At 51.2% G+C, this 21179-nt stretch overlaps 2 protein-coding genes across 4 annotated transcripts in view; one reads left to right on the forward strand and one right to left on the reverse strand.

Moving 5' to 3' along the window:
* ASTN2 (astrotactin 2) overlaps positions 1–21179 on the forward strand; it is a 231119-nt gene that overhangs the window by 129890 nt on the left and 80050 nt on the right. For both annotated transcript variants that reach the window (XM_015878748.3, XM_015878749.3), the window contains exons 14-16: positions 4158–4282; positions 4362–4466; positions 5431–5610. In XM_015878748.3, coding sequence (XP_015734234.2) covers positions 4158–4282; positions 4362–4466; positions 5431–5610 — 410 coding nt within the window. The remainder of the gene's footprint in view (positions 1–4157; positions 4283–4361; positions 4467–5430; positions 5611–21179) is intronic.
* TRIM32 (tripartite motif containing 32) lies at positions 9924–16923 on the reverse strand. Of its 2 annotated transcripts, XM_015878751.3 has the most exons (3): positions 16847–16903; positions 15532–15650; positions 9924–14679 (listed from the first exon to the last, which is right to left on the reverse strand). In XM_015878751.3, exon 3 carries the CDS (start codon positions 14609–14611, stop codon positions 12668–12670), a length of 1944 nt encoding a protein of 647 aa, XP_015734237.1. In that variant the 5' UTR covers positions 14612–14679; positions 15532–15650; positions 16847–16903; the 3' UTR covers positions 9924–12667. The 2 variants fall into 2 exon arrangements, with proteins under 2 accessions (XP_015734237.1, XP_015734236.1); XM_015878750.3 differs by lacking the exon at positions 15532–15650 and having other exon boundaries at positions 16847–16923.

Genomic DNA, 21179 nt, shown 5'->3' on the forward strand with positions numbered 1-21179 from the left:
GTTGATTTGAAGTTTGGAACTGCTGGTGGGCAGCAGGGAGCTGTGCAATGTGCTGCTGCACTTCTACGTGCCTGGCGGTGGGATGGTGGTGGGTGCTGCTGCTGGTTTGGTGGTGTCACCCATCGTGGGGTCACTAGACCTGAGGAGGGGACAGGTGGGTGTTCAGACAGTTTGGGGCCACCTGGAGGAGGATGGGGTTCAGGTGGCTGTTTGCAGTGCAGGAGGGATGTGATGCTGCTTGGCACGGGTAGTGTGGAGAATCCATGTCTTGGTCCAACAGCAGCACTAATGCACCTGCAGGGCTTGGCTTACTCTGAACTGATGTCAGTGTTCTTGTCTTCCTTAAGCCCCACATCTGGACATCATTTGCTGGTTGCTATCTTTAGGTGCCCACGTGCTTGCCCACAGTCCTTGCTGGTCCCAGTTCCCCGAGGATGGTTCTGGGGCTCTGAGGGGATGCTGCGAGGCAGAGTGTGATGCTGAGCACAGCACTGTGCCCAAGGACAAGGAGCACCATGTGTGCCCACCAGCAGCCACAAACGTGCTGCATCCCCAGTGCTTCATGATTTACCTCCCTGCAGCACCTCAATTTAAATGCTAATTCTCCCCGTGCTGAGAGGAGAAGCAGCTGGTGCGTGGTGTTGGGTGGTTATTGTGCACGCTGTGCGGCCAGGAGGGATGGCAGTGTGAGGACAGTTGTCTGCACTCCCCCAGCCCCATTGGCCAAGTTTGGGAGCTAAAGGAGACCCCCAGGCCTGGCAAAGCCTCCTTGGTCTCCACTGCGTCCCACCTCGTTAATGGGAGAGGGGGCTCCACTGGCATAATGAGCTGTGTTTGCAGTAAGGACAGCACTGCACATGGTTTATAAATCACTGGTACCTGAGGTTGGGGAGAAATGTGGGGAGATTTATGGGCTGCTTACCTTCCCCAGAGTGGCTGTGGAAACACAGCACCCTCATGTCTGTCTCGTAGCAACTCCATAGATCATACTTTGTACAGTTACAAGGAGCCCTTTCTGACCATCCCTGGATCAAGCTGGGCTCTGCTAAGCTCACAGTTGCTCCAGCAGAACTCTTCTCTGAAGGGACACTGACTCAGGAGCTGGCATTGAGCAGCCTTAGATGCACTGCACACTCCCTGTGCCATTGCAGGCCAGAAGGATGCGAGATGATGAACAAATTCTTACAGGGGAGGGCGTCCTCCCCAACTTCCATAGCAGAGCTGTGCAGAAAGCACAGTCCTCACATCGCCGCTGTGCTCAACGCAGCCACCCTGGATGATAATGTGATTAACATTTGTAGCTGTGCCGGCTTAGATAAGGGTAATTAAATCTCACGCTTCAGGGCATCAGCTAATCACTCACGGGGTCATTTCAATTTATAACTTCTTTTTCCTTTTGCCCCTTCCTGAATTTATTTGCCCATCCACCACGATGCGCTCTGTGCATCCTGTCAGCTCCTCAGCATGTGGTCACTGTGGGACCTGGGGGGCTGTGGCCACATCTAGGACAGGCAGAGAGCTCTGACTGCCCCCAGGGACTCTGCTGATCCATGGGACCCCATGGGATGCCCTTGGTCGCTCCACTGGCTTCCCGTTGGCTGTGTGATGCAGTGCTGTAGGGCTGCAGCTCTGCACTGCATCATAGATTTATGGCATGACCTTGGGGCTGTTGTTTAAGGTCAGTTCCCCCCCCCCCCCAAATTTCCTAGTGCGTGTATGTAGTTTCAGAAGGGCTGGAGGACACAGATGCAGCAGGGGAGCACATTGGGCTGAGTACTTGGGGGACTGGGGCAGCAAGGGATAAATACTTCTCTCTGCAGTGACCCAGGATCTGTCAGTTGCCCCAGTGCATCCCTTGCAGGAGTGCTGTGAGGTGATGTGTTGGGTCAGTGTGCGTTCTGAGCAGTAGTGGTGTGAGGTCTTGGAGGCAGGACGAGAGGCAGGAGGATGCTGCAGGGACCTGGGAGCAGATGGGTGTGCTGCTTCTTCCCTCGATCCCACTGGGATACTCAGGGCTTAGTGGGCATCCATGAGCCCAGAGTGCATGAGCACAGGGCTGCTGCATCCCTCCCACCATACCTCCAGCCCTCCCCTGTGGTTCTGACAGAGCCCAAAGCGCCGTGGTTCTTCTCAGTGCTTCCAGTGGGTGCAGAAACTCTCAGTTTGTGCTTGGAGGGTGACGGTAACTGCAGGGTTATTAATAAAGAGAGGAAGAGGAGCTGCAGCCCTCTGCCGGCTGCTGGCCCTCAGCACACTGCCCAGCTTACTGAGGCCAAAGAGTGGTTTTGGCTGATCCCCCCTCAGCCCTCCCCAGTGCAGTGGGTGAGGTGGCAGCACGGTGGGTCTGCGGTGCCTGCAGTCACCTGGCGTGGTCACAGCGGTGGCACAGGGCAGGATGTGTGCGGTGGTGCTGAGCTGCACCCCGGCAGAGAAGCAGCTTTGGGTCAGGGAGGGAAGAGATGCAGGAAAGTGCCATTGCATTGATGAAATTCAGGCTTTGAACACTGCTGTGAGCATGTGCACACCCACGTCTGTATGCGCAGGACCCACTTGCACCTGGCCCTTGTTTTTTCCCCAACCTTTCGACTGCAGAGCAGTTAAAGCAAATGACATTACAGCAAGCAGCGCTGCAGAGCACGGCTTTTTGGTAAATACCTTCTTGCAGAGGCGTCAGCAGTGACCAGCAGCCGTGCATACAGATCGGCCTTGCACTGCCTGCACTGCTCCTGCTGCATCAGCACAGCCCCTGTCTCCACTGGGACAGTGTCCCCAGTGTCCCCTCCTCCCCGTGCACACTGGAGGCAGCACACAGGGCTGGGCACATCTCAGCTGCCTGCACCTTGTTGTCATTTATGGGTGTCATGCTGTCACACTGCGGGCTGAGCTGTGTCCCACACGTAGCATCTCTTCTCTCCCAGCTGTAGAGAATGCACTGGGATTGCAGTTCCCCATTTGCATTGCACAGGCAGCAAAGGGCTTAGAACAGCAAATCACTGCTCCGCCGCTGGGGATCCCGCGTGTGATCAATGGGAGATTTGTGAGCGCACGTGTGAGCAAGAGGTTTTTCCCTGCAGACAAATAAAACACTTTTTTTTTTCCCTGGCAGTGCCTGAAGTGAAGCTCCTGAGACTCCATCAGGCACTGGAAGCTTTGAGATGCAGAGCAGGGAGATGCATCCCCTGCTCTCTTCCTACATCCCTATGTGCTGTTCTGGCTGCATCCAACCAAGAGCAAGTGGGGAGGACCCAGGAGGTGCTTGACCAGTGTCACAGCACACCAGCACCCATTGAAGTGGATATGTCCCTCCAAGCAGGATGCCAGAGCATCCCCTGAGTGTGGATGGGTGCAGGAGGGGGGAAATAGGGCTGGTGGGAGCCAAAGCTGGAGCTGATGGGAGGAAATCAGCTCAGAGAGAGGGCAGGCAGTGCCAGCCTGAGGGCTGACCTGGTTCTGCAGGAACCTCCTCGTTTTGTCGCGGCTCTGGGAGGATGCAGAGCATCCTGGCCTATATTCTGTCTCTATGATCAATATTGAACATCTCCCCTCCTGCGTTCCCTACGCAAGTGCAGGGTTTGCCGGGGGGGGGGCTCGTCTCGCAGCCCTGTCTGCTCACCATTTCAAACAATTCCTCTGCTATAGTTGTTCTAGAAACAATTCATTAGGGGCCTATTATACAGTGTTACACCTGCTAAGGTTGGGAAAGATCCCACATATGGTGAATTTGCAGCCTAAGCTGCGCTCTTCGGCTTTTTCTGGCATCTGCCTGTACATTGACTTCTTTGTCCTCATTCGCCCTGGAGCAGAGCTGTGCCTGTAGCACTGCCGGGTGACCAGCACGAAGCCGCACGTGGTGGGACGTGAGCAAATTAGGCTGCTTTCCTCTCAATGCTGCCTGCCATCCCTCCCACATCACACTTTGGGAATCCAGGCCAAAAGCAGCAGGCAGGTCCCCAGGCTGGCAGCAGTTCTGCTGGAAGCAAAGAGCTGCAGCCCTGGGGAGCTCGTTAAGCATCACCTCGCAGCCTGCAGATGGGGCAGAGAGGGAACCCCATCCCTGCTAGGATTGCTCCCAGGAACCCACCTGGAGGTGTTCCTTGGCCGTGCCACCCAGCCGCAGCCTGCATCCTTGCTTTGCAGTTGTCTTTTTCTCTCTGCAGGGAGAACAACTTCATCAAGGACTTTCCGCAGCTGGCTGATGGGCTGCTGGTCATCCCGCTGCCCGTGGAGGAGCAGTGCCGTGGAGTGCTGTCTGAGCCCCTGCCTGACCTCCAGCTCCTCACTGGTACGAACCCGCCCTGCTGGCCAAAGAGCATTCCCCCATAGTTGGCCATGGGGGCTGAATGCTGACTGTTCCTTTGCAGGAGACATCAAGTATGATGAGGCGATGGGCTACCCCATGGTGCAGCATTGGCGGGTCAGGAGCAACCTGTACCGTGTGAAGCTCAGCTCTATCACCCTCTCTTCAGGTGAGAGATGCTCAGAGAGATGCACGGGAGATAGAGAATCATAGAACCATTTGGGTTAGAAAGTCCATCATCAGCACCACGTCCAGCCATCAGCCTACCATCCCGAGTCCCATCAGCAACCCACAGCCCTCTTACATACCTCAAGGGATGAGGACCACACCACATACATGACAAAAAGCTCACTTATGGTTTATAGGGATCCAAACTGTTTGTGAATGCAGGTCCCGTCGTGCAGGGAGTGGCAGACGAGGAAGGGGCAGACGGGAGGATCCTGCAGCCGTCAAAACATTTCACTTCCATTTTTTTTATAACTACACGTTTTGTTTCAGAGATGCTGAAACGTTTTGTTGTGACCTGAAAATGTTTTGCTTTCTTTTCGTTTCAAAACAGCATTTTTTATTTAAGAAATCAACCTATTTTTAAATGGGGAAAAAAAACCAAACACAACCAAACACCAAACAAAAAACCCAACCCAAAAAAAAAAGAGAAGATCCAGCACAGCCCCAGAATGAAGCAGCCTCCTTGGAGCTGAGCAAAGTCTTTGGGGTCAGCTCACAATGAATTGTTCCAGCTTTTTCCTTCCACCACCCTTCTCCTTCAATCAACCAGCCAGGCAGATAACCTCGTTTGGGTGACAGATGCGACATATTTCCTTGCAGTGTGTTTTCACTTCCACCACTGAAGCACAGCAGCAATAGGGGCCCTCTCCAGCAGTGCCTCTGTGATCTGTGGGCTCTGCAGAACAGTCAGGCTGGTGGCACTGCCCTGTGACACGTCTCAGCTGTCTGCATGGCTTTGCAGGAGGCACTGCCTTGGTGCAGAGCTACCATAGCCCTGTTAATCCACAGGTTGTGCATTGTAGCAGCTGATGCAAACCACAGCAGAGCATGGGGGGAACGTCTCTGTGCCCTGTGGGGGCTGTGTGCTGCAATTTCCCTATCCAACCCATGCTTTGCTCCCTCAGGCTTCGCCAATATCCTGAAGATCCTGAGCAAGGACAGCAGCCGGGAGGAGCTGCTCTCCTTCATCCAGCAGTTTGGCTCCCACTACATTGCTGAGGCTCTGTACGGCTCTGAGTTCAGCTGCACCATCCACTTCCCCAGCAAGAAGGTGCAGCAGCAGCTGTGGCTCCAATACCAGAAAGGTGAGGAGGGCAATGCCCTGAGCGCCGTGTGCTTCCTTTGCTCTTTGCCATGGTTCACCCCCAGCCCTGAGCTGGGGGTGCGGGTGGGTTTATGGAGATGTGACATAATTGAGCTGTCTGAGAATAGCTTCGTTTTATTGCTTGTGACAATGACAGTCTTTAAGGAAGTGTATTAAATCAATAGCAGACTCATTGTGCTACACTATAAATAACGAGACACATCATTAAACAGGGCAATAAACTTCAGGACTTTGAAGTAATACAATTAGGTTATGTTTATAAAAACTCCCTTATCGCTGTAGCCTTCCATTTGCCAATCCATCTCCCTCCTCCAGGGAGCTTGGGATATTCCTGATGTTGTCCTCTTGAATATATCTGCAGTGCTCCTTAGGGCACACTGCAGGGCTCAGGAGCTGACAGGTGCTTCCATCACTTCCATCTCTTCCATTGCATCCATCCCATCCCGTGTGCTGCTGTGGTCAGTGCAATCTGGCTCCTGCAGTGTATTCTGGTTCATTTTCCCTCTATCTTCCCAGCGCGGCACTCCTGTGTGTTTGTAACATCCTGCACTCATTTGTTTTGTTTTTAAAGAGTGATAAATGGAGTTTGCCAAAGCAATGCCCCCATTTAGCAGGAGGGAGCATTGCGGAGGTGTGCTACTGATGCACTGTGATGTGGCAATGAGCTCACGCTCAGCCCTCTGCAACATATCCATGGGGAAAGGATCAGCCCCTGCTCCAAACCCTGCAGGATGCAGGGAGGGATGGAGGATGGTCCCATTCTGCACATGTGTATTTGATCCCTGGTTGCGCTGTGTTATTTAGGTAGTAGGTGTTGGCACTGATGTTGTTCTTTGTGCACGGCTCTATCTGTGACATGGGGCTTTGGAAGCCAGCAGGGTTGGTGAGGTTCATCTCTTCCACTTACTGCTACAGTGGGAGTGACAAGTTGTGTAATTGGCTGCTTGATGGCTGGGAAAGGCTCCTGGGAGCAGGCTGAGGATGCTCAGGGCTCTTGCAGATGTACCAGGGATGCTGCTCACGAGAGCATCACGAGGAGCCCAGGGCTCTGTCCTGGAGAAGTCCCAGTGAAGAGGCAGAGCTCGCCAGTGATGGTAGATGGATTTTATCCCCATCTTCTCCCCTGATTTACCCTCATTTTAGCAATGCTGTAGGGAAGATCTGGATAAATAGCCCCAGCTAGATGGTTCTGGATGCATTCTCAGCTCAAAAACAGCCCTGTCCTGCTGTTCTCCCACTGCTCCTTCCAGCACTGCTCCAAGTGTGTGTGCATATCATCTCACATTAATACAACAGCAAGGCCGGGGTGAGTGCAGTTTGTTAGTGAGCAAAGCAGGGGGAGAGGAGAGGCTTGAGCTAATTGAAATGGCACCAGATATGATCAGAATGCATGCTGTGGCATGCACACAGAATTATTTTAATATTGTAATCAACTTCATAAATCAACTCATGGGCTTTGGGAAGGAGCTGCTGCCAGGAAAGAGCATGATCAGTGTGTTGAGAACTCATGGAAAACACGAGCAGTGACATGGCTTAGCAGCTGGGCATCCATTTCTGCAGACATTCAGAGGAGAAAGGGATGCAGCTCTTGTGGAGCTGGCAGATGGTTTGTGCTCTTGGGACAAGCAAATTGTAGGTGCCGCCAGCATTTGTGGACTGCTCTACCTGTGGAAATGGGGATAGGATTCAAACAGCCCAGGAGGAAGCTTCCTCCTGGGGCAGTGGGAGCAGCCTGGGGACAGGGATGGGGACAAGGACATGGAGGGTGGCACCACACTGCCCTATTTGGGGCAGTTTGTGGGGATTCCTGGGAGGCAGAGCCTTGTTCTGCAATGGAGCTGCAAACAGGAGGGGTGGGGAGGCTCTGCTCAGGCAAACGCAGACACTTCCCCAGGCTCTCCTCGAGGAACTGTGTGAGCAAAGCAGAGCAAACCCAAATTTTTATTTCATGCTGAGCAATTAAAATCCTGTTTTCAGGGCCTGTTTGCTTGGGCACTGTGCAGCCAAGCGGTGCTCTGGCTCAGCAGAGGGGCTTCCAAGCAAGGACCTGCAGATCGACCTGGACATCGATCTGTGCCACAGGAGCCTGCATCCGTTTTTCCCGTCATTGAAAGCAGTGCTTAATGCTGACGGTACCTCATTAAGTTCTCACCAGTTGTGAGAACATCTTCATTTGGCATCTGAGGCCAATGTGACAACCCAGACCATCCCCTGTTGTGTTTAAGATTGGGCCACGTCTGCCTACAATGGGGCAAACCAATGGAGCTCTGGCTGAGGCTGAGCACTGCTTGCACAGTGTCAGGGCTTTCCTGTTTCCTATGTCTGGGGATGGGCAGGAGGCTGGGAAGGGAGATTTTGGTTAGATTTCAGAGGAAATGCCTTACTTAGAGGGCAGTGAGGCCTTGGCATTGATGCCCAGAGCTGTGGGTGCCCATGGCCATGGATGGGCTCTGGGCAACCTCAGCTGGGGGCTGCTTTGTTCACCAATACAGATGAGCCACAGACCTGCTTGCTCCCTGGCTGGAAGAGAAGCAGAGCTGGGTGAGGAAAAGGGTAGAGCTGCTCCAGCAGCACCATCTGACAGCCCCAGTGGGATTTCCTGAGCGCCGTTCTAGCTTGCTTGCTCCCACTGCGATACACAAAATGCAGAACAAATGTCTGTAAGTGCTCTGGCACTTAGAGAAAATGGAGATGTTATCAGTCGTAATGCAGAGGGTCTCGTCTTGTCAGGCATTTGAATGACAACTCTTTTCCATCTCACCTTGCAGACGAGCTGAGCCTCAGCGTGGGAGATGTGTGTTTTCCAGCTGGGAAGAGCTCACTTCTCCCATGCCACAGGGACCTGGGAGCAGGGCTGGTGTGATTGGGGCATGCATGGGTGGAGATAAAGAGGTTTTCAGTACCAAAGTGTTACAGTGCTGTGTAAGGTCTGAGAGATGCTCGCTCTTGGCAGCTGATCACTCTAAAGCAGGAGGGGCTGTGCTGACAGATGCTGTCACGTTCACTAAGGCCTCCTGACCATCCATCACCCTCTGCTCGCTTATCTCCCTCCTATCATGTGTCTCTGGATGTGTTTCCCTGTAGGAGGTTACAGATTTCATGCTTTCTTGTGAACTGAGCAGTTTAGACACAGATCTTCATGAAACATAAACCATAGGATGCAGCCTAAGGGTCTGCTGGAATAGAGCAGGGCCTGTGGGTCCCTCCTGTCCCTGCATGGTCTGAATCCTTTCCCTTCAGGTCTGGCACTGCCATGAACTGCCCATGGGAACCTTTAGCTTTTAATTCCTACACACAATCAGGTGCATGAAAAAAGGTGAGCTTTGCACCTATTAAAGGTCATAATGGCCTTGCCTTGTCACCTGCTTGGTCAGAAGTAAAGCACTTTGAATTTCCCTATCCTTGAGATAAGCACCTACAAAGCACCGCTCAGTTACCTTTATAACACTCTCCCAGTTTGTGGTTTAGATGATTCTGTTTGTTTCAAACCTTCAGATTTTGACATTTTGCTCAGAGGAGGAAAAAAACCAATCTAGCTGGTTGCCATGAAATTCAGTATAGACTAAAGTCTGTGCTGTGACTCAGCCTGCTAAGCGACCTTATGCACCGCTGATTGTAATCCAGAATTACCAGGCGAGTAATTAGTTGTGCAAAATGAAATAACTTAAAATCCTCACATGGAGTAATGACCCAGAAAAATCACTTAAGCTATACAATGGAAACAACTCAAAGCATCTGGCTGGAGTTTTACTTTTGTAGCTCTGCCCCCTTTGATTAAGAAGCGTTCTCCTGCTCATCCCCCATTCGAAACCATGGCTGTCAGCTGCTGCCCAGAACAAATGTTAGAGCATTCGTAAGCTGTAACTGATAAACTGGCAACTCGTTGCTGTTTAAAGAGCTGCTCCATATCATCTGAGATGAGCACGAGTAATGACAGCCTTTCCCCTGATCAGCAGCTGTGCTGTGTGGCAGGGGAGAGCCTGTATGTGCTGGTGATACACAGAGGGTTCTGAAAGCTGAGTACAGCGCTGCTTTGCTCCCCTTTGGCTCCATGTAAACGCGTTGTTCCAATACAGATGTGTTGCAGTGTTGAAGTTACATCAGTTGCAATGATGAAGTTACATGAGACCTGACCAAGAGATCAGATCTGTCCTCCCCACCGTGACAGCGCAGAAGGGTTGGTGCAGCCATTGTGTTAGCGAGGCTCATACACCAGCCATAAAACACAACCTGCCACCAAAGGGAGAAGACAAAGGGTTTTTAATAACAAAATGAGCCGTCTGCAATGCGCTGTTAATTGGATCAATTTTTCCTTTATTACACCATCTCGAAAAACCGAACACATACGTACAACCAGACAAGTTCTTTCTCCAGGTAGAGAGCAGAAGCAAAACTATTTCATCACAATCTGTAATTGCCCTGTTTCATCTCATTTGGCAGACGATCACAGCATCACACTGGGGGCACCACAGCAAGAAATACAGCTCTGCAATGTCACCTCACAACAGGGTTGTGGCAAGGGAAGGGCTAAGGATAACAGATTTCCTTTCTCCCTTCCTCGCCTGAAACCCCAGCCCAAAAGAGCTGCAGACAAAACACAGGCAGGCAGCCCTCGCCCTGCTCTGTCCCACCAATGCATGGCACAGCAATGTTCTTCTTCCCGAGTGTCTGGGCGAGCAGCAGATGACAGATGCTTTGTTTGAGCTGTGTACCCAGTAACAGAGCGGGGTAAACAACAGCTCAGCCCATTTGCTGGACAAGCTTTTATGTCCCTTTAAGCACACCAGGACACGTTCCTGCTGGTAGTGCGGTGTTTATTGCAAAACAAAATTCCATTGGAACAGAAAATGACAAGAGGTACATATTATCATAGATAATATTGCTTCAATTATTCAGGTCCACAGTAGCTTCCTGCTTGGAGCAGTTCTTAGAAACAGGAGAGATGTTTAAAAGAGATCAGTAGGAGAGGAACTGACATTACCATAATACTGGAAAAAAACGCCTTGAGTTACAGTGTAATTAACTGCAGAAGGTGCCAGTAATAGTAGTCATCTCCCAAAAACACACATGCAAGATGAGATCAGCTCCCCACATTGCTGTTACGTACCTCAGGCAACTGCCCCCTCCCATCCAGAAAGAGAAGCAGGGAATGTAAACAGTTGTGTGCATATCGATGGCCTCAGCAAATACACAGAGCAGTGCAGGAGGGAAGGGGGGTTCAATTCCCTTGGGCTCCTTTAGTGCCTTCCATCGTTTGCCCTGTTAATCATCCCCTCTTAGCTCCTATCCTCTTCTCTACAACCTTTCTACAGTGCATTACAGTGGGAAGAACAGGATGTTGTCCTGCTTATGGGCAGCTCCATCATTCAGCTGGGCTCCTGTTGTGCCAGTCCTGCTCTGTGCTGCTGCTGAGCACAACAGGGAGAGGGAAAAACCAAATTGTGCCAAAGGGTTCTGCTCCCAGAGCTGCATCTGGAAACCCCATCAATGCCCTGCAACGGGCTGCAGCAGCAGCTGCTCTGAAGGCTGTTATACTTTGCTGCTTCACCAGGGAAAAGTATACAGGAGCATAAACAGAATCACCTGTTGCATACATGTTGTAGGACAAGCAGCAAACAATTTGCTGTCGCATGGCAGCCCACCATAAAATCAGCTTTTATATTGTCTGCCATGCCCCCAAATTTGCAACTATGTTGTTGATAGCAACAAAATAAATGCACTGCAGCGTAACTATTATCTGTGGCAGATTAACATGCTACCACTGTGCCCTATTTGAATGCGTCCTTCCTTCAATAAACTATTCCAGGCAAGCAGCACCACACTGAGGTACACATTTATCAGTGAGGAGAGCAGCGCTGTGGGGGCTTGGTTCACACAGCTGCAGTTTTGTGCTTCATTTGGCCCAAAGCCGTGATGAACATGAACTCTGGTGCCTGCTGGTGCCATAAAAAAAGCTGAGGAATGCCGTGATTTGCTGTGCAAGGAGAAAAAGGCAACGCACCAATGGATGTGCTTCCGAGTGCTAAAAGAGATTAAAATGAAGCAATCTCCCCCCCTCCCCAGCCCCCCAACCCTCATCGTGGGATATAAAGTGCAGACATGTGGAAACCTGACTGTAAGGGTGACGATCTGGAGAGCAGGCAGTGAGGTGCAGGTGAACATACAGTTGTGTGTGATCTAATTTACTCCCCCCCGCCTCCCCCCCAGATGAAGGTACCTCCCAAAGACAGTTCCCAAGATACATTTAATAACAGAACAATCCTGAATATCAACAGATTTCCCCTGTTTTTTTCTCCTCCAGTCCCCACCCTCCTCCTCCCCAGCAGAATTCTTAGCAGTAATAATCACCCTGTTGCCATCAGAGGGCAGTTTTCTGGCTCTGCTCGGTCTCCCATGATTGCACTGTACTCACTTCACATTGAACAGACGCGGTTCACAAACGGCACGACAGGGGCAATCTCCTGAATAGCAGAAAAGCAGAGAGAGAAACCCCTTGCTCCTCAGTTTGAAAGTAAGCTCCATCTCCGTGCAGTTTAAGAGGGCTATTTTATTTTATGCATTGCTGCAATCAGAAATTGCTTTCTGTAGTAGTTGCCCAGACAACTGCTACCGAGTTCCTCGTGAGTACCATGGCGAGGAGAGGATTGCCTCTCCAGTCCCCTAAAGGAAGGTGATTTAGGGCAGCCAGTCAGTGTTTATGGCACAAAGAAAGGTACAGTGGATGAAGACATAGTCAATGCAGAATAAGGAGGTGAGAAGGGTTAAGGAGCGACTGGTCATTTAGCAAAAAACCAATATTCCAGAAGGATCTCTTCCTTCTTGCTTTTCTTTTCTACTGTGCAGATTCAAAAAGAGAAAATGCAGGGCACCACCATGTTAGTTGTCTTGTTCCCAAACAGAAAACGTGATGGCCTCCGTGCCAATCCCTGTTGGGCCGTGGTGCAGTTTTCTCAGTGTTTGACACTGGTTCCTGTCAGATAGCAGTGAGGCTGGAAGAACTGCTGCTAATGACAGGGGTTTTCCCCATTGAAACGCCTTTAAGGGGTGGAATATCTTCTCAGATGATAACTGTAGATCTTAATGCAATGATCCCAACAGTCCAGCACCAATAGCTGCCCTTTGGGAGTAATGGCAATACCAACTGGGCAGGTGAGTCCCTCCCGGATTAAGATATTATAGCCACCTCCTTTAGGAAAATGCAGGATTTCTTTACGGCTGCTGTCAGCAACGATGAGGTCTCCTCTGGCATCTACGCACATCCCAGCAATGCACCTGAAATCCTCATTCTCAGAGAAGAAGTGGCTAATCTGGCGTCCCAGCTGCCCGTCTGGGCCGACAGAGCCAATAGAAAAGCCTCCTTCTAAGTGGTGTTCGTACTGCCTGTTTTCCAAGTTGAGCCCCAGCCCCTGAGTGAAGTATATGGTCCCTTCAGCATCACAAGTGACAAACTTGGGCCGCACCGCGCTACACAAGCAGGTGTACTTCACCACCCCCACGCCACGGTCCACAGTGAAGCACCACAGCTTCCCCCCTTCCACATCAGTCACCACAAACTGCCCAGAGGGCAGAGCCGCGATGCCCCAGGGCTTGCTTAGCTGGCTCCTGTGACATGCCACACAGTGGCCATCCATGGTGTACACCTTGACAGAGTTATCATAGCTGTCGGTCACACCTATGAGGCCGTGGCAATTCATGGTGACAGAAAGGGGAGTCAAATTAGGCAGGTCTGCTCCAAGGAAGCTCAGTACAAAGCTATCGATTCCGCTGGGGCTCCGGCGGATCTCCTTCAGGAAACCTTTGCGGGTGAAAACCTGGATACGAAAATTGCCTCGGTCCGCCACAAGCACCTCTCCTTGGAGAGTGACGTAGAGGCTGACGGGCAGATTGAACATCCCTGGCAGGCTACCCTTGGAGCCCATCTTCTTGATGAAGTGACACTGTTGGATGCTTGCAGCTGCTTCGGGCATCCTTGGTTTGACTGGGGAGGAATTTGGTGTGCAGCTGGCTTCTTGTTGCATCAAGTCAGGCTCTCTAAATGATGCCGATGAGGATGCTGCGGTTTCCATGAGTGATTCTTCCAAGTTAACAGTCCGGGGTTTCTTCACCACCTGCCCAATCTGCAGTGGTCCCACATGGCTCACTTTAAGGAGTTCAACCTCGTGAAGTATCAGCTCCCCTGGGAGACTGTTTGTCAGTTCTGGTTCTTCCTCATCTGCTGCCTCCTCCAAGAGAGCAATATCTCCTTGCTTTATTTTGGCAAGGAAATAATCACAGCGAGACAATATCTGCACTTCTGCTAAGTTCAGCAGATAAGCTTGTTCCTCCATTACCTGATTATTTACCTTCTCCACTTCAGACAAAGAGGTGGTGAAGAACTTGCGTGACCTGGCCAGTTCTTCCTGGATCTTGCGCTCTTCTTTGCTGTAATCTTGCAGAACTGCTCTGTATCTAGATTGCAGGTCACTCGAAACACCCTCCAGAGATGCTTTTCTTTTCTGCAAATCATCCATGAGCTCCCGAAGTCTGGCAAGCCTTGTCCCAAACTCCCTCCTACGCTCTTCAGCAGCCTCTTTGATAGCAATGACATTATGCCCTTGGGGCACGTGTGATGTCTCCTTGCACGGCTCACATAACACCAAGCCACAACTCTTGCAGAAGTGTCTTGGCAATCTTCTCCCACAGACTTTGCACATGAGGAGACCAACCACTTCCCCCAGCCCCGTGGTGTCTATGATCTTCAGTACAGTAAGATTGTCAGTCAGCTGAGCTAAGGTTTTGATCCGAGTGATTTTGCTGCAAAAAGGGCAGCGTATCCCATTAATGCTGGTTGCTAGGAGCTTCTCCAAGCACTGTTTGCAGATGGTGTGCCCGCAGTGTAAGAGCTTGGGTCTCAGGTGCTCCTCAGTAAAGGACTCCATGCAAATGGGGCACTCCAGGACCTCTCGGAGCGCATCCGAGTTGAGTTGAGGAGCAGAAGCCATGGCTTTCCACAGGCAGCTTTACCCAGTGCAGAATCTGGTACTCGCATGTATTCTAAGGTGCTCCAATTCTGTCCAGAAAGAAAAAAAAAAAGAAAATGTGATTTATGTCATCACCAGCAGTTACATATACATGCAGTTTATTTCTGATTTATCTCCCAGACCTGGAAAACAGAAACCCAGTTGGCTTTTCCACATGTGAGAAGGGTAGATTTATCATTGCTGATCTCAGAGTGGGCAAATCCTAAAACTAACCTGCAGCTTCTAGTGCAATGAATTATTCGCTTGCAAAATTTATAAGTAGAACTGAAAGAAGTGTAATGGCAGCAATAAGGAAGCCCAATATATATTGATGACTGAATCATCTCCTCATGGTGCCCATCTCCTGCTGCCAAGCCTGTGAGTTTACATAATTTACTCTGAAATCCAGAGAGATTAAACCAAGCGTTCAAATGTTGCGCATCAAAAGAGGAACCAGATGGTGCAGCGCTTTAGGACATTAATATATCACCTCTGGAGACCTGCATTCAGATAAGACATCAGACATGAGCAAAATAAATGTTCATGGTTTAAAACTGCTTTTCTAGAAAGCCAAAATAAATTTTCAAGGTTTCATGTGTTTGCCAGGAGGTAATCCTAGAAGGAATGATTTGTCGGTTTCCACTCCTTCTGTGATTGACTGTTTATAGTGGAAACATGCGCTGATGTCTTTAAGCCAGTGTACTTCATTAACCTCTGCCATGCTGCATCATGCAAATAAATACAGCTTGATGCAGCAGTGTTCTATCAGGTATTAGCAGAAACAGAGCTACCAGACAACTCCAAATGCTTGATAATACAGACTGCATGTGTTCTCTCTTAGGTCCTGAACTTAGCTTAATTGCATATAATTTCTCTGTATTCTATACTCTTGTAGCACTGACTTCATTCCTGTGTTTTGGTTCAGTTTTGTTGTACCGCCGTGGTTGCCATTCAACTTCAGCCCAGGTTTCTTCATCCTCACATCCCGCGCAGCGGGGAGCAGATCCCAGCAGCTCCCTCGCTAAAGCAGCCATCCATTCAAAAGGAACAGAACAGGGTTCACATCATTAAGTTATTATTCAGCGGACCGAGTTTCAATACCCCTGCTATCGCATTGCTTAGCCGTTAAAAAAGAAACGGGGAGAAAACATTTCTTCTAGGGGGAGAGGAGGAGAAGGAAGTGGTTGGTCTTTAAAATGAAGAGCCGGGCACAGAGGGATGCGAGCAGAAAGCTTTCTTCCCAATAATGGCTGCATGCGCGCAGCACTTTGGCTTCCCCGCTGCGATCGCCTGCTTTGCCCTCAGGAGCATTTCAGACAGAAAGGTTCAGTGTATTTCAGTTCAGCGTTTGCTCGAGTGGAAGGAGACAGCTGGAACGGAGAGAGGTTCTTTATATTCATACAGAGAGATGGGGGGGAGGAATTAAAAGGAGATCTGTATTTATCGGCTGTGAGGTCTTTTTAGCCCCACGTTGCAGGGATGGGCAATGTGGGATCTCCAATGGTGGGGTCTCAGGCTGGGTGCTGACCCCAAAGTGGGGGCACAGCTTCCCTTTCCCTTTCTCTTTCCCTTTCTTTCCCTTTCCCTTCCTTTTCCTTTCCCTCCCTTTCCTTTCCCTTCCTTTTCCCTTTCCTTTCCTTTCCTTTCCTTTCCTTTCCTTTCCTTTCCTTTCCTTTCTTTTCCTCTTTCCTTCCCTTTCCCTCTCCTCTCCTCTCCTCTCCTCTCCTCTCCTCTCCTCTCCTCTCCTCTCCTCTCCTCTCCTCTCCTCTCCTGCTGAGCAGCACCTCAGCTCTGATGGATGGACAGCAACGAGGTTTACAGATAAAGCTGCGGTCAGAAGGCATATTTCCATTTAGTTGGGCTTCCCTTTGCTTTTAATTCAGGTTCGGTCTGAAGGTCGCTTTGTGTGATGCTCTTTTAATAGGCACAACATGCAAGCGCGCATCTCCGCCATGCCATTATCCCCGCAGCGCTCTCCTCCCTCGGTTATACCCCACATCGGGCCGTTGATCCCACACATAAAACAGTGAACCCGAGGCCGAACCGAGGCCTGGCCCTGCTCACGGCCCCGCAGCGCTGTGGTAGCGCCGCCTCCCTCCCGCTCCATCCCGGTCCCGCTGGGTCGGCCCCGTTGCTGTGTGTAACCGCCCGCCCACCCGCCCCGCCTGCAGGGGGCGCCACTCACGGCGGGGCCCCGGCTCCGCTCCTTCCCTTTACCTGCTCGCCGCTCCCCGGGCCGCGCAGCCGCTCCCCGTCATACCCAGCGCCGCCGATGACGTGGTGCTGCGCGGCGCACGGAGCGCTGGGAGGTGGAGTCCTGAGGGGCCGCCTGCGCACACACAGCGGGTTAATGGAGGGGAGGGGCCATAAAGGCCTGTAGGGCCACCGTGATGGGCTACAGGACGCCATAAAGGCCTATAGGGCCACCATGATGGGCAACAGGATGCCTTAAGGGCCTATTGGGCCACCATGAGGGGCTACACGAAGCCATAAAGGCCTATAGGGCCACCATGAGGGGCTACAGGATGCTATAAAGGCCTATAGGGCCACCATGAGGGGCTACAGGATGCCATAAAGGCCTATAGGGCCACCATGAGGGGCTACAGGATGCCATAAAGGCCTGTAGGGCCACCATGAGGGGTTACAGGGTGCCATAAAGGCCTATAGAGGCACCGTGATGGGCAACAGGATGCCTTAAAGGCCTATAGGGCCACCATGAGGGGCTACAGGATGCCATAAAGGCCTATAGGGCCGCCATGAGGGGCTGCACCCTGCTGTCATGTCATGTAACCCTTCCCAAACACAAGGAAGGGTAGAACCAGCTTGGATGCAGCTACTGCCACCATCTCCTTGCTCTATAGGTTTTAACTTGCTCACAGCACTGTGCTTGCTCAGTTCCATCCCTCTCTGCTGTTCATGCCTGGAAATAGAGGAGGGTGGTTCTATCACACAGGACTGATGAGCAAAGTCATTAATCATATAATCAGTCATTTTCCTCCTGCCTCTTCCCTCCTCCTCCCCATCCCTCTGACCTTTCTATCTGGCCTCTCTTCTCCCATCTGATGTGTTCTGCTGGCTGTAATTAGAGGTGGGATTTAGCAGCCAGACTATCTGATAGGAATGTCTGGGCTTGGTGGGAGCACAGGTGGAGAACTGCAGCATGGAGAAATTCCATCTGTGGAAGAGCTGAGCCGGCAGTGAGGCTGTTTGCCATGATCGCTGTTTGCAGCCTCCCTGTGCATGGAGAGACTCGTTCAACTTCGTGGTCTGGAAGAATCTCTGGACACTGGGCTTACATTGGTGCTAACACTCTCTGCCATTCGGAGGCAGGGTGGTAAGGGGGTGATCCCTACTCGTGGGTCTCCCCGGTTCCTGCCGTCCTGCTCCGTGCCACCAGAGGGCAGCAGGTCCTCGCGGAGCTCCGGCCACTGCTGCCCCGTGGGGATGGGGACAACAGCCCCAGTGCTGCATCCCCCACCATCACACCCACCCACACCCTCCTTGCAGTGCCCATCTCTAGCACTGGGCAGCCATAAAGCTGGCTGAGCTCCTCGCAGACCTGTTGGATCCTGCGGTGACAATATCTCACCGCAAGAGAAATTCCCAGGCAAACGCAGCTATTGATTTTCTTTCTAGCTCCCTTTCGATGGATTCGCCGACAAACGGGTTGTTTTTCTATCCAGTAACGAACCTGCAGCCTGTGCCTGTATCAGCCATAAATCCCAGCACCCTGCCCATGGCAGCAAGGCCTGCACAGCCAGGGGAAGGTGGAACAGAAATAACTCAGCCTTGTTGGGAAATGCAAAGTCTGGGTACCAGCTTAGTCCTGGCAGAGCATCCTATTGGTATCAGTGGGGTAACTTGGAGGTATCTCTATAAAGGTCTACTCCTTAAATTCTCTTTACAGCTTTAGTTTGCTCTGAGCTTTTCTGCTGTTGAAGAGCTGCCACATCCTTCTCCTGATGCGGTTGTGTTCTTGTGGGAAGCCCAGCGATCCCCAGTTTTGGAATGACCTGGGATCCTTTGGCAAAGCACAGTGTAAAATGCTGGACCACTAACAAAACCTGCACCTCTGGGGAGCTCTCAAAGCAAAGCAACACTCCAATACAAGAGAATTACGAGTTACATTTGGTCATTGCTCTAGTAGTGTTGTTGTGCTTCCCTCTGGTCTAAGCACCAGGAGGTGCTGCTGTTAATGCTGTGAGCACTTCACCTCTGCAGTCCTGGTGGAGCACAGAGGCAGAGCTGAGCACTGGAGCAGGAGGTCAGAACTCTGCACTCTCTGCTCTGCTCGTCCTCCTTTCTTACACAAGGTCTGACACTTAGCAGAAGGTTATTTTATTTCGTGTCGCTGTTGTTTCTTTTTCTAAATACATATTTCAGGCAAACAAACAAACAAACTAATAGCTTCCACAAGTTGCTGTGATGCATCTAACCACATCCGCGGCGCTGTGCTTCCCAACAGATGCTGCCAGGACTCCCTGAGCCTCCAGCAGCAATAGAGAAAGCATGTTCAGATCCAGAGGCTGATAAGGAATCCGGCTGCCCTCCCTTCCCTGCACTGTTGAACCCATCCATCCCGCAGACCAGGTCTGAGCAGTGCCCATCAGCAGTTACCTGTCAATGAGAATAGGGCACTGGAAGAGAGATCTGAGCACTCCAGGAGGTCACTCAGTCATGCACAGGGCTTGTGCAATGTGGACCGAAGCAATGAAGGTGAACAGTGTTACTCAGCACTTCTCCCAGCTTGCAGGAGTGTTTCTATTGGCTTCGCTGGCAGCTGGGGGTTGCATTTTAGTGTTATGTTTTGTGGTCTGGTTCTGATTCTCTCTAACCCAACTGCAGAACCTTCCTTTGATTTCATCAGCAGTAGAATTGGCTGTAGGTTTTCAAGCCCAAGAAGCTGGCGAGCTGCGTGTCAGCAACAAGGCAATAAAAGCCAGAGCAGACCTCCAGTGGTGTGTGGGGCTACTGCAGCTTCCCGTTGGGTTTCTCTGTGCAGAGAGGGTCTGCATGCAGGCAGCCAGGCAGATACCTCGAAGCCACCACTGAGGGATGAGAGAGGAAGGCACAGGGACCCTTCAGCTCTTCTTCGCTTTGAGTTGTAGTGGCAGGTCCAGGAATAATCTCACGTGTTTGAGAGGAAAATATCCCCCAGCTTTCAGTAACCTAATTTTGTTAGGACTGTCCTTAAGCCCCTTAAAGCTCATTCCACAAAAGCTACCAAGAATTGCACTCCAGTGCTGATGACTTCCAAGACTCGTGTGGATGAGAGCTGGTGATTTGGCAGTGAAGCCCATTTCCTTCTGCTGAGCCATGTCCTATTTCATTTTCCTTATTTGGAGTTGTACCCAGAGCCTTTTCAGTACAGGGGAGCACTATGAATTAGTTCCCAGCACACTGAACTGCTAACTTCAGCTGCAGTAACCCCTTACGTCCCCAGGAACCCAATCTACAAAGCACTCCTTTTCCCCTTAGTGACTGGAGCTTCAACTGCAATAAAGGGGATTAAATGCAGACACCCATTTCCACCTTAGCTATGAAGTCTGCAGCGCTGACAAGTCTGCCACGAGTCACCTGGCTCCACGATCAATCTTCTGTGGCTGAGAGCATGGCTGCTCTGCGAGGGGAGCTGTGCTACGCACACAGCCTCCCTGATCAGCTGCTGGTTTTCTACCTTCTTTTCTCTGCAGACCTCTGCTTTTACCCACTATACAGCTCCGTTTGGTGGCTGCTGCTCCTGAAATGGCTTTACCTGACCTGTGTTTGAGCACACACCTCCCTGCCAGCATCTTTAGGGAGCTCTTTAAGCCACCATCTCCACCCCCCTGGCCCCACCACCTTTTTCTGGGTGCAATGGACAAACAAGGAGTCTGGAGGTGCAGGATATGCTGGATGAGCTCGCATTCAAGCTGGGTTCCCCTGGAGTTAACTCTCTGCTTGCTTAGGGTTATTTTGCATCTTACCTTTGCTTGCTCATTCCAGAAGCAGAGTGCAGCTGGGGGAGGCCAAATGGAGGCTGCTCTTCCTGCTTCTCCATCTCACTCCTCACACCTGATTTGCACTCTCAGGGCTCCTGAGAGCAGAAACACCAAGTGTGAGTGCATCGTGTGCCCCATGCTTGGAAGTAGAGGAGAACACCGTCTGCAAAGCACAGAACAGGGAGCTCAGGCACCTCAAAGCATTCTCGTGTGGTGCTCCAGCAGCTTGGCCATGTTTGTTGTCCCCCTCTAATTCCAGTGAAGACGAGTTGCTTGGAATTTGCTCCTTCTTCCCGTGACAGCTTTGATCCTGTGCATGTGAGTGTTCTCTGACAGCCAGACAGAAGGGGAAGGGTTGTCCCTAGCCTGAAGGGCTTTAAGAATAATGAATGAATACTGTGTTTGTTTGTATTTCTAATTGACAAGTGTCTTGCCAGATCAGCTGCATGTTGCTGCAAGCCAAGGGTATTAAGACAAAGCTTGTTCCTGTGCAGTTCCTTCTTGGGATGGGGAAGTTGTTGCTGAAGGCGGCAGCTGTCTCCATGTCCAATGCGTGGTGTTGGGTGTGT

The sequence above is a fragment of the Coturnix japonica genome, chromosome 21 (assembly GCF_054131305.1).
Source record: "Coturnix japonica strain WE chromosome 21, WE-NBRP24, whole genome shotgun sequence".
NCBI lineage: Eukaryota > Metazoa > Chordata > Aves > Galliformes > Phasianidae > Coturnix > Coturnix japonica.

Excerpts from the sequence above, each read along its gene's own strand:
- TRIM32 (XM_015878750.3), bottom strand. The coding sequence starts at position 14,611 with ATGGCTTCTGCTCCTCAACTCAACTCGGATGCGCTCCGAGAGGTCCTG.